We start from the raw sequence: 13,173 nt of genomic DNA, 5'->3' as shown, positions 1-13,173 counted from the left end.
GAGAGAGAGAGGGGGGGGAGGGAGAGGGGGGAATAGAGAGCAAGAGAGCACATACGTGTTCTGTGACCATGTCCTCCTCTATTTTGTTGACAGAAACAGCAACTAGCCATACCTGCTGTTCACTGCCCACTCCCTACCATACCACCATTAAGCTTACAGAAAAGGAAAAAAAAAAGGACCCCAAAACATACAAACCACCCCAACACGCACAGCAGAAAGATTCATTCCTATTTATCATTATAGACAGTTTCTAGAAATGGGACAGGAAGAACTATGCCTTCCAAATCTGTGTGTCTATGTGTTCAGTTTCAGGTGAACGTGTATACATGTATGTATATGCATGTGTGGAACCCTCTGTGTGGAACCCAGGTTAGCCATCAGGTGCTCTCCAACTTTTATTTTGTGGCAGTCTTACTATGTAGCCCTGGCTTAGCTAAAACTCTTTATAGACTAGGCTGGCCTTGAACTCTGAGATCCACCTATCTCTGCCTTCCAAGTGCTGGGATTCTAGGCTATGTGTGTGGGTGCTGGAAATCTAAACTCAGGTCCTCATGTTTGCCTCATAAACACTTTACTAACCAACACCCTATCACCTCCTAATCTATACGCAAGATAACAAGACAAACCAAGATAACAAGTTTGAAGAAGTATGATCCATATAAATCAAAGCTGAGAGGACTGGATTCTAGAGAACACTAATGGAGTTCTACGAGCCACATTTTCTTTCTCTTCCAGCCAGCCCAGCACAGCGGAGGCGGTATGGGCAGCACTTCAATCTAGTCCTGAGGACCACTAGCCAGGAGGGAGGGGAGGGTTGGAGAAAACAGGGCAGAATTAGCACTTGGGAGGCTGAGGCAGGCGGATTTCTGAGTTCGAGGCCAGCCTGGTCTACAGTATGAGTTCCAGGAAAGCCAAGACTACACAGAGAAACCCTGTCTCAAAACAAAACAAAAAAACCCACAAAAAACCCCCCAAAACAACAACAACAACCAAAAAAACACAACATGGCAGAATTAGGATTGATAGAGATTAGGATAAATGTTCATGTCTGTCTGTCTGTCTGTAAGCCCATGTGCTATCTCTGCTTACACCCACCTCTGTGCAAACAGCACTCAGTGACTCCAGTTCCAAAAGTTTCCACCTGTAGTAACCTTCCCATTTACTACAGCTACATCTACTACATGTAGGCAAATGGCTCTGGGCCTCACTTTCCTAGAGCCCCTTCTATAAGCCCCCCCTCCCCCCCAGTTCTTCCTCCCCTATGTAGTCTCCAAGGGAAGAAAGCTTGATGCTAGCAGACCTGGGGTTAACAGTCTTCTAACTGGACACTTAAGTACCACACCCATAGGCCTGACCCAGGGCCAGATGGGTGGAGCTGGGCAGCCAGCCAGCCAGTGGCTCTCTGACCCTTCTCACCATGGGGTCTCAAGTCCAGAGCAGTATTCCTCCATGTTCCTCAGGCAGACTCCAGCCTGTCTAGGGCCCCTGCTGGGCTCAGCCTGCACAAAAGCACTCTTGTATTCCCTGCCCCCACCTGGCCCCAGACCTGCCTGTTTTTCCAGCCTCTGGCAGGTTCCTCAATCCCCAGGCCTCTCCCCCTTTAACCCTCTTCACCCCTCCAAAGAACTGCTTAATCAGAGTGCCAGTTGAAGCAATCTCTCTCCTGTAGTCCTGGACCCCTAAAGTATGGGGAAAACCCAAATAATTAACTCATAATAAGATAGCTAGTGTTTTGCCAAAGGGAAGAATGGCTCCCAAGTGTATTGTTACAGACCTGTAGGAGTTGTCTAGGCCTTCTTGCTGCTCCACATAATGACAGTGTCTAACAACAGTCCAGAAGCCCTAAGCTTAAGATAGACTGGTTCCCAAAGATAAAAATAAAACACAACTCATCTCTCTTGCAGTTGGGTGAGTTTGGAAGAAGCCAGAAAGCTAAGTGAAGTACCTAGGTGTGCAAGGCCCTAGGTTCCATCTGGTTGCTCCAACATGCCAGATTCTGTCACCCATCTCCAGTAAGCCAATTGAAAGAGCTGAAAATAGTGAAAAGCAATGTAGCTACATTGTGAAGAGAGATAAAGTGCTCCAGTGACAGATGCATCCATCTTCAGAGTCCTAGCATAGATAAGCTTAAATAGAAAGCAAGATATATGCATAATTAAGCAGTCCGGATGCAGGGATGGAGCTGTCAATGACCCATCACTGGCCGGCCCCAGCTTTAGGTGATTTTTCTTCCCCAGTATGAGATTCCTTAGGAAGTTCTAGTTTCTTGGGGTACATTGTTAAATAGTTCCACAATCAATTGGAGGGACAGTTATCTTTTTAATACATCCTTTACACCTGCCTGGTAGGTTGGTCACACTAGCACTATGAGGTCTTACAGCTAACCTCTCCACTGCCCCTCCGTCGTCACTATAGGAACTGGCACCCTTCCATTCCATCCTTCCCTGGGAGGCAAACAGCCCATGGCCAGGCTCTCAAATACACACCTGGATCCGTAACCTAGGAATAACACACAGTAAACTTCTGCCTCCAGTTTTGTAGTCTGTGGCATGGGGCCCAAGAATGTACATGTCTAACAAACTCCTAATGCTGCCGATGTTCCCAGACACAGCCAGAAGCTGTCTTCCAGGCAGAATGAGACCCACTGATGGCACGGAATGGCCAAATCATCTCCTGCCACCATGGCAAGAAGGTTCTCAACTTCAAACCAGTGAATTCAGGGATTCTAAACTCCGCTCCTCTTACAGAGTCTCGCCAGGCACTTTACCTACACTCCCAGTACAAGATGTCCCTGGAGACTGCAAAAGTGGGATATGAACTCAGGCCTAACTTTTAAAGCCTGATCGACTCTGCCTACAAAACTGAAAGAGGAGAAAGAGGAACATTAAACAGTAGGGTAGTACAAGTCTCAGAAAGAAAAACACCCGAAAGGTGGCCTAGCTATGCACGTTGCATTCTTAGAACGAAGCCCCAGTACCCACCTCTAGCTCTAGGCCCTTGCAAAATAATTGTTTAAAGAGAACTATTATCTAAATTAAGAACACAATGCTCTTAACTGTTAATTAGCCAGTGTGCCCAGGTCAGCCACAGTAGTGGGATGCAAGCAGCTTAACCACACAGGCCCTCCCCCTTGGGACCCATACTGCCTCTTCTCAGGCCCAGGAGCTCATGGATTGTGAGTCCGTAAATAGACCTTCATTTGCTATGTTTGCTATTTACTGTTGTACCTCCACCATTTGGTACCTAAGAGGCACAGAAAGTACTACAGAAGTCAACACATTCCCACTATGCTTGTAGGACCCATGGGAACCTAACAGCTACCAAGATTTCCATGGCAATATCCCCTTGATAAAGAGAGGCCTGTGTGAGGCTGGAGAACAAACCTGAACGAAACCAAGAGACTGAGAATTAGTGTGTTTTAAAATTACATTCATTAATTTATGTGTGGGTAACGGTAGTACCAAGGCAGGTATGTGGAGGTCAGAGGACAATTTGTAGGCCTTAGTTTTTTGGGATCACGGGGATTAAATTTAGGTAATCAAGCTTGTTAGCAAGTTCCTTTACTTGCTAAGCCATCACCCTAATTTCTTATAATTTATTTTAAATGTATATTCTTCTGCCCTATACCCATTGTTGGAAAAGGCCAAAACAGTATGGGTAAGTTTAATTATAAATTAATACTTTCTTTGGTCATTGTATTACAGGAGAGTCCAACCATGGGCCACATGTGTCCTAGAACAGTCAGTAATGCAGTCTAGCATATTTACAGATGACAGTCACATCTCAATGTTAAAAGGATGCTGGATGCACTGGATAGAGTAAGTCAACCCTATGTCAGTCAATAAGGGACTACAGCGTGGAGAAAGTGAAATTCATCTGATGTCAGAGAAACCCACTCAGTGACTTTACTGCTCCTTCAAAGAGGGAAAGAGGTTGGTGTATTCTCTGGGGCTTCTCCAGGCCGTGGGAAGACGCCGTGCCCAGATTCAAGCCAGGCCAGTCAAGACTCTGACTGAATCACATGAGAAAGGAGGGTGTCCTTCTTTAGGATAAAGGGAGAAAAGGCAGACACAAAGTAAGCCTGCCACACACGCCTAGGAACATAGGAATTGGGCCAAAAGTGAGGAAAGGAAGGCCTAAAGCCACAGCATCTTTTTCCACAGAGTCAAAACTTAAAAACTACAAGAATCACTCATTCACACATTGAGTTCCTTTAAGCTAGTTTAACATGACTTCTACTTCACCCTCTCCTCGTGCCTGTGGACACATCATCCTATATCATCACAGAAGCTGACCTGCACTCTGCTCCACTCCCTGCAGGAAGTGAGCAGGATGGGAGTGCAGGCTAAGGCCAGAGCTGCTCCAGCCCTAGCATTTAAGCAGGAGAGAAGTACACACAAAATACACATTTCACCAAAGCCTCAAGAGTTTTCTCTCCTCAGAACACCATATGACAAGACCTACCTACAAATTCCTTTGGTTGGGAATGCTCTGCCTTTCTTTAAGATCACTTGATATCAAGGAGTGTGGGGCAGGACTACAAAATGCACAGGGGTTTAGAAAAGGTGTCCTTAGTGACGCTTTCCACATGCACAGAGCACTAAAGTCATGAATTGCCTAAGAGCTCTGCCCTTCCTGACTCCCGCCCCTGCTCTGATCTCTCCAGCTCTTAAGTATTTCTGGCTGGCTCTCTTACCACATGTCAGTAACATTCCAAGCTGGCTACCACATGTTCAGGCCCTGGCCTCCAACTCTCTCCTGCAGAGTCATCTGCTGTTTCCAGGGCACAGTGGGGTCACACAGCTCCCATTTCAGCTCCACCTCCAGTAGATCACACATCTCAGAAATAAGCCAAATTGGGGGGGGGGATGAAAAGCTGAAATACCTATATTCTTTGAGATTTAAAACAAAGACTCTAAGTGAGTTAGAAGAGGGTCCATGCTCACAGATATACACACCAGAGTATATTCACCATAATTCAAATGCCTGAGAGAGGATTTGTTCTCAGAGATCTAACAGAGTTGGAAAAGCCTGTGTGTTGATCACGTTTAATTGTGAGCAAGAAGATTGTAGGCAGGAGCTAGCCACCTTTGGAGCCTTCTGTCTACCTCTAGAAGCAGGTCCCATAGTTACTATGTATAATCAGAGAATCCAGGAGGACTGCATGGACAGATGAACCTTTATTTAAAAAAATAGCACTTCAAATAAATTAAAAGGGACAACCGTCAAGTGTTCAAATTGTGAAGAAAACCTAGAGAGACTCCGAACTGCAGTCTTCTAACCTCATTCTTTGTCCGATGGCAAAACCCAGGCATCTCAGGACCCCCACCGTTTCTCCCTACTGAGGTGAGGGAAGCATTCAGAGTGGGAGACCAGATGGAGGAGAAAGCTGCATTTGACCGGAATGAACATTGCCACGTACTCGCTAATACGGGTTTCACTGTATGACCAAATGTACTCTTTCAGAAATAAAAAAGGGGTGAAGGAAGCTGCATGGTTTTAGAAACTGAGATTATTCAGGGCTAGCACACTAACTCTAGTGCCTTTAATGGCAGTAGCAACTTTTTCCTCCCAAGTCAAACACCATCCCCAGCCGAGCCTTCTGCTATCAGCTTTTCAGGAGATGTTACCTAAATTTTATTAAAAGAAAAGAGCAAGTTTAAATATAGACACTGGACTAGCCCAGTCTGTATTTTCAAGTCCCCATTCTTCCTCCGAAGCACTCCATCAGGGAACCCCCTGAGTCTGCATGTTTCCAAGTTCACAGTACATGGAACCAGTTTTTTCTTTTTAATTTTTTCCTCACTCAGAGCAGCCACCCATGGTGACCATTGATGCTGGAACCTTGGGCAGGGCCTTTTCCTCCGAGGCGAGGCCTGGCCAGAGCTGCCCAAGGCTTCTCCTCAACGAGAATCGATGCTGTCATGCTCTACGGATGGGAAAAAAGCAAGAAAATAAAAGCACCTGGTACAGGTTTCATGAGATCCATTTGGATTCACTATGTTCCAAACCCACTGCTGAATGCCATATGTCCACTGTGTGTGCTCAACAGTTTGTGGCCTTGGGAGTTGGTCTCAATTCGAAGAACTGTTATTGGATGCCCCAGAGGTTGATGCAATAGCAGCTCCTGCAGGACTACTTGTGGAGACTGACTTTCGGATGTGAGGCAACAAGTAGGGGTCACAGGCCAGCTGCTGCACATCAATACGATCTTCCTTTCGATAGGCCAAACATCGCCTGATAAATGCCTGAAAAGGAAGTTTCATAGAAAAGATAATCCTGGTAAACAGGTTTGAACTCCTTCCAAAAAACAGGTTTATAGCCGTCCCCAGAATCCACCATGCAGACCTTAGAAGACAGGGCCAGCACCAGCACTGGGGTTTGCCGAATACTTCAGACATGACTTAACTTCAACTATCAACATGGGCGTTACCTTCCCACACACTGCAAAAGGCAGTGTAGTCTTATTTACAAAACTCTCATCATAAAGACTTTTAAGTGTTTTCTGTCTCTCTGGTTTTTTTGACCAGAGTTCAACATATTCGAATTTTGTAATGCAATTTATTTAATCAACTTTTTTTTTCTTTTCTTCAAAGAGACTCTCATGTTTCCTAGGCTGGTCTCAAATTCAGTATGTAGCCAAAGATGACCCTGAACTCTGACCCTCTTACCTCTACCTCTGGAATACAGGGATTACACATGTGCACCCAACCACTTTTGGTTAATGCAGTGCTAGCGATGGAAGACTGGGCTTTGTGCACGCTAGGCAAGCACTCTGCCAACTTAGTTATATCTCCAATCCCAAGGGGTCCGTTTTTAATGTTAAACATTACACTCATAGAATCTATACTTCACAGTGAGCTGATGATAATGGTGTGTGGCAGGCTCCTTGGTGACAACACATCATATGACAAGAGACTATGTTCTTCATCCTCTATTTTGTTATGACTAAAACTAACTGAAAAAGTTAAACTTGGCTAAGGATGGAACTAGAAGGAGAGTGCATGCTAGCAAGCACGTGGCCTAGAGTTCAAGTTTCAGCATGAATAAATAAAATAAAATAGGGTTTTTGGAAAACCTAAGACATGCAACTAGTGATTGACTTTCTATTTGTTTTCAAATGTTTGATTACCAAAATATTAAGATAGAAAGACAATTCTGGCTTTTCAAAATGGAAGACACAGGTACTTGCTTGCTTAATGTATTTGGAAACTAAGACACATATCTATTGAAATGAACGTGGAACTCCTGGCTTTGAAAATGAGCCTTTTCGGGGGTGGGGGAGAGGTATGCGATGTGGAACAGTCTGAGGGTGGATGGGGACTGGGGGAGGGGAATAAAATCTGCAATGTAAAATAAATACATAAAAGACAAAGAAAAAGAAAATGAGCCTTTCCTAGTGAAATACATAAAAGGTTCTCATAGAGTATAAAGTGACTAAATAAATGTATCTTCAAATAGCTGCTGGTGTAGGCTCTTAAAACAGCAAATGGACCACAGTTGGCATGACCCCACCATCTGCCTGCTTCCCACAATTTACTTCACAGTGGCTCTGCACCTCTCTGCAGAACTACAACCTGCCCTTCTCCATAGAACACCCTTCCCTCAGATCTACACATGGCTCTAACTTACACATTACTCAGGATACTGGTCAGAGAGCATTCCATCATCGAGACCTACCCCAACCATGCCATCAGAAGTGGAGAGAGGGCTTTACCTTTCCACCTGAGCACTCCTGCATCAGACAGACCACCCTCCCTTGCGGGCATCAAACTGGGTACCCTTCCTATTACACACGCTGCCAGGTATGTAGCCTTCCCTGTCATATTATCACAGAGCCTTTGTGAATTAAATCTGCTTGTCAATATTCCTTTTACTGAACTTGGGGATGAGGCAGACAGACCATAAGCAATATTAATATTCTTCTACCTACTGTTCTTAAGAACACTAATTTGTCCCATCCTGCTGCTTAATAAAGGCTCAATTTCATATTAATCCAGTTACTACCACTCAAAGAAATGACACAGGAAACAGCCATTTCTGCTGGCCAATGAATCAAACTTACCTTTGCTTCAGGTGTTACTACTGGCTTTGGCGGGAACTGTACTTCAGTAGCCTTAAGAATAGTATTCTCTTGTAGAATATCTTGCTGGGACTGGTTATGGCCAAAAGGCTGTCATATAAAAACAGAATAAACTAAGGTTGGCCTCTGGTTACACAATTCAGTACCACAGAAGTCTCCACACTGGGGATGGTCTCCTTTACCTCTCACCCTTGACACTTAACAGGGAGGGCACAGAGCGTAAAGGCCACTCAAGGCAGAACAGAGAAGTAGGAACCATCTCTCCTATCTCCAGCTTTACTCATAGCCAAGAGAGTCAGAAAGAAGCCAGCTGTCTCTTGAACTCTGACTTACTCCTTTGGTGACCATACATCATGTTTATGTGCCACTAGCCAACCTAATATGTACACAAAAAAAAGAATGAAAAACTAAATAAATTGTGGGTGTGGCTAGAGCTGCAGAGATGGCTCAGAAATGGAGAATACTTATTGTTCTTGCAGAGGACCTGAGTTCAACTCTCAGAAACTATATGGTGGTTCATATCCACCTGTAACTCCAGCTTCAGGGAATCCAGTGCACAGTTTCTGAGCTCCCATGTGGTGGACATATGTACATGCAGAAAAAAAAAACACTCAAAAACATAAAATAAATCTTAAAAAAAAAAAAAAAAAGGTTAGAAGAGAAAATGTTTTACTCGCACCCAGAATGAAGGATGGGAATGGGGACAGACTCACAGCTGTCACCTCAGCACTTAGGAGGCTGACACGGGAGAGTCACTGTGATTTCAAAGCCAGCAAAGGCTACACAGTGAGCTCTAGGCCAGTTTGGACTATGTAACAAAGATGCCACCTCGCAAGAAACAAAACCTGACAAATAATAACAAAGACCTGGGAACGCTTAGGGGTTTTAACTGTGCCTCAAGCTGCAGTTTTCTTAAAAAAACAAAAACTTTAAAAACCAGGCTAAAGCTCAGTGTTCCTAACAGATCTGAAATAATTCTACATAACCTCTATTGCTAGTATTAGTAACAATTCAACACTATTAAACAGTACACAAAATAATTAAACTCTACTAGTTCTGCATAGTTTTCTTGTCTTGTAAAGGCTGGTCCAAAAACAAGAGGCTAAAGCATTATCCACATTAAAGACTTGGCACTGGGAATCTAATAAAAATATTAAGAGTTCACAGTGCCTACAAAACTCCCATCTGCTTCTGCCTAACGAAACACTAAAGGCAGAAGGAATATGAATACACAACAGGACCCTAATATGTGTATACACTATACACATGTGGGTGTGTAAAAGATATGCTCAGAAGGAAAAATACCATTACTGTTTGTTCTAATGATATAAGAACTTTACTAGAAACAGATAAGAAATACTGTCTGTGTGGGCATGGGAATGGAACCCAGAGCTTTATAGATGTTAGTTACACACTGTATCACTGAACTACATCCCTAGCCCTTGCTTTTCTAAGATGATTTTTCTGTATTTGTTTTGTTTTGTTATAGCCCTGGCAGTACTGACCTCCCTTTTAAACCAAACTGGCCTTGAACTCAGAGATCTGCCTGCCTCTGCCTCACAAGTGCTGGGACTAAAGGTTTCCCATGAATTCTTTGGCTCCTCTAGTCTCAGACCCCCAAATAACTGCTATTATAGGTATGAACTACCACACCTGGCCAAGGGATACATTCTGACGCCACCTTCTCATTCTCAGCACAAAAAAGGAGGGGAGGGGTAGCTGGAGAGATGGATCAGCAGCTGAGAGCATTTGCCTCTTTTGTAGAGAACCCCAGTTCAGTTCCCAACATCCAAGTCAATCATCCCCTGACCTCTTGTGACTCTAGCACCAACGTATCTGTGCTGGTTAGTTTTGTCACCTTAACACAACCTAGAGTCACCTGGGAATCTTATTTTGAGTGTATCCATCAAATGCCGATAGGCAAGACAAGGGGGATTTTCCTGTTTCAGGATTTGTATGGAAAGGCCAAGCCCACTGTGAGTAGTGTCTGTCTTGAGTAGGTGGTCCTGGCTGATATAAGCAAGAATCTGAACAAGCCACAAAGACCAAATCAGTAAGCAGCATCCCTCCATGGTTTCTGCCTTGATTTCTCTCAATGGTAGACTATGATCCAGATACACACCTCCTGAGATGGGCTTTGGTTTTTGTCATGGTGCTTATCACAGCAACAGAAAGCCAACAAGGACAGTATCTGACACCCTCTTCAGCTTCCATGGGCACACACACTCATGTACTCAGAGACACACACTCATAAATAAATAAATAATAAATCTTTGCCAGGTACGGTGATTCACTCCTTTAATAATCCCAGTGCTCATGAGGCAGAGGTACGACAATCTCTGTAAGTTTAAGGCCGGCCTGATCTAAACATAGACAAACCCAAACCAGCCAGGGCTACCTCGTGAGAACCAGTCTCAACAAAACAAAATTAACAAACAAAACAGTATGAGGGGTATGGGGTGATGGCTCAGTGGATAAAGTGCTTACTTACTATACAAAAATGAGGGCCTGATCTTGATCCCCAACACCCACATAAAAAAGCCAGATGCAGCGTATGTGCCTGTAGTCCCAGCATAGGGAGGTTGTGGGGACTTGCTAGCTAGCCAGTCTAGCGCAAACATGTTCAGTGAAAGACCTTACTCAAAAAATAGATGGAGAATTAATGACAAACCTGGGGTCAACTTCTAGGCCTCACAAGCACACACAAGCACACAGTATGGTTTTTTTTTTATTAACAACAGCTTTTATCTAATGAGGTGGTTACAAATAAAATCTAGGGGTTAAGTTTCAGATCCTATTGGAAAGCTTGGGAAATTTTTTTGGCAAATTTTTCATGCTACTAAATGATTTCAAGACAGATGTGATATGACACCAGCATTCAAGAGGTTGAGGCACAGGGATTGATTGATTACCTTGAGTCTGAGGTCAGCCTGTGCTATATATATATAGTACAGGCCAACCATAGCTACAAAGCAAGATCTTAAAAAACAAAACAAAACAAAACAAAAACCCACCCCATTTTACATGAATTCACATCAGAATTAAAACATGTCTTATATTTGAGATTGCAACATGCATGTCTCTGATGGCGTGGGAGAATTCAGTAGGTGCTCTTCAGCCTGGAATTTGTAGGTATACACAAAGCATTTACTGAGAAGTCTGTTTTTGTCTTTAAACCACTACTCAGGATTCCAATGATTAACTGCAAAGAAGAATCCCACTGAGGTGGTGGGTGTGGACCCAGGCTGCTCCACTGCCTTCTTCCTCACCTTCCTCCCATAAAGACACTGGTAGAAGATCACACCCACTGACCAGACATCGACTTTATTTGAGATCTTTGGTGGCTCTTTCCCAACCACAAAACACTCTGGTGGTAAATACCTGGGAGAAAACAGAAATAAAAACATTCAGAAAATTAAATATATAAATCTAAGCTGTATACAAAAAGGCAAATAAAGGGTCTTATTAAAAATTTAACACTCAGCACTTGAGGGGCAGGGGCAAAGGGGGGTGAAACTGTGAATAGTGACAATCAGAACAATCAGGGTTAAGGAGAAAGACCTTGCCTCATAATACACAAACAAACATTTTATATGAAATGTACACACACACTCTTACACCCAACACTCAAGACTATCAGGTTAGAAATATATACAAGTAAATGAAAGACACTCACTCGAACTTATAGAGGTGGTAATATCTTCATGTGGCATTAAACTTTTTTATTTCTCAATATATGGAGAGGTGAATATTCTCTCTAGTTTCACTTTGATCACCCCTCTCCAACCTCCTTTCCCAGGGTCGTGTCTACTCCGAGTGTCATTCACAAGTTTTGTTGTTGGTAGTACTCTGTAGTGACGGTGACAACTGGGATCACACCCAGGGTCTCAAGTATGGACGTGTTATACCACAGAGCTAGACATTCATTTAGCACAAAATATCTTTTTTAAACATGAAGTGACCCAAAGAAACAAATTCCCTTTCATGACAGCTTCAAACAACACAGTTAAAAAGAACAGAGGTTTCTTTTCATGCTGTCCAAAGGAGACTTCTCTAAAATCAATTTTTTTTAGGGTGCTAAAGATTGAATGAGAGCTTCTACTAAGCTACATTTCCAGTCTCTAAAATTAATAAATGTTTTAAATCCAAATAAATTCAAGACCTAGAGATCTCTGAAAGCAGAGTCTATTCTGCCTATTTAAGACAGCATCTTTTGGAAGATTTTACCACAACAATTCCAATATAAAATCCAGAGTGACACTAAACTCTGAGTTACCAGGAGATGTATTTTTCTACTCTGGGTGAGACAGTGGAAAGACTAACAAACTGCAGTAAAACCCACACAAAGACCATTATCTAAACCTCTTCTCTCCCACCACTGGCCTCTGAAGAATCAAGGGGATAAGGGCTACAACAAATTGTATGGAAGCTACCTGTGAACATTTAGGAAACTGAAGAACTATGCTTGGAATCCTAGCCACAGCCCTGCTGGAAGGCAGAATTCTGAAGACATTAGATGAATTTCTGTAGATCCAGACCAGCAAAGTCCAGCCTAAGGAAAACCTTCCATTCTCTGTCAAACTTGTTTACTTACATATTTTTCTCATCGTTTTTGTAACAGATATATGGATGTTTACTACAGCCTATGGCAGATTATTATTTTATAATATATATCTGTACCTGAGGCATACATGGAAGGCGCAGCTCAGTGGCGATGAGTTGGATTTCCAATGCCACACAAAACATAACAAACTATCCTAAACAATGAAATATGTACAACTTACTAAGACTAAAAAAGGGAAAAAAAAATATTTTTTAAAAATGTAAGCAAAACAACAAAAAAAAGAACAGCTCTTCCAAGAGGCACTCAAACTTCCTTGACCCTGATTTCACAGTTGCTGGGTCTTTTCTACACTTCACCTTTGGGTACATAACAAATATAACTTTCTTTTTTTTTTTTTTTTTTTTTTTTTTTCTTTTTTTTTTAAGTTAGGTCTTCTCTGTGCACTCCTGGAACTCACTCTGTAGACCAGGCGGGCCTCGAACTCATAAATCCACCTACCTCTGCCTCCCAAGTGCTGGAATTAAAG

The 13,173-nt window shown here is 43.0% G+C and overlaps 1 protein-coding gene across 8 annotated transcripts in view; it reads right to left on the bottom strand.

Annotated features, from left to right (window-relative positions):
• Window positions 1-5,161: 5,161 nt before the first annotated feature.
• Window positions 5,162-13,173, bottom strand: part of Tlk2 (tousled like kinase 2) — a 97,218-nt gene continuing 89,206 nt past the window's right edge. For all 8 annotated transcript variants that reach the window (XM_029545709.1, XM_021212103.1, XM_029545712.1 and 5 more), the window contains 3 exons: window positions 11,353-11,464; window positions 8,066-8,173; window positions 5,162-6,248 (listed from right to left, as the gene is read on the bottom strand). In XM_029545709.1, coding sequence (XP_029401569.1) covers window positions 6,075-6,248; window positions 8,066-8,173; window positions 11,353-11,464 — 394 coding nt within the window. In that variant the 3' untranslated portion in view covers window positions 5,162-6,074. The remainder of the gene's footprint in view (window positions 6,249-8,065; window positions 8,174-11,352; window positions 11,465-13,173) is intronic.

The sequence above is a fragment of the Mus pahari genome, chromosome 14, assembly GCF_900095145.1.
Source record: "Mus pahari chromosome 14, PAHARI_EIJ_v1.1, whole genome shotgun sequence".
NCBI classification, from domain to species: domain Eukaryota; kingdom Metazoa; phylum Chordata; class Mammalia; order Rodentia; family Muridae; genus Mus; species Mus pahari.
The sequence above is the reverse complement of the archived record's forward strand: the minus strand, read 5'-3'. Positions and strand labels throughout refer to the sequence as shown.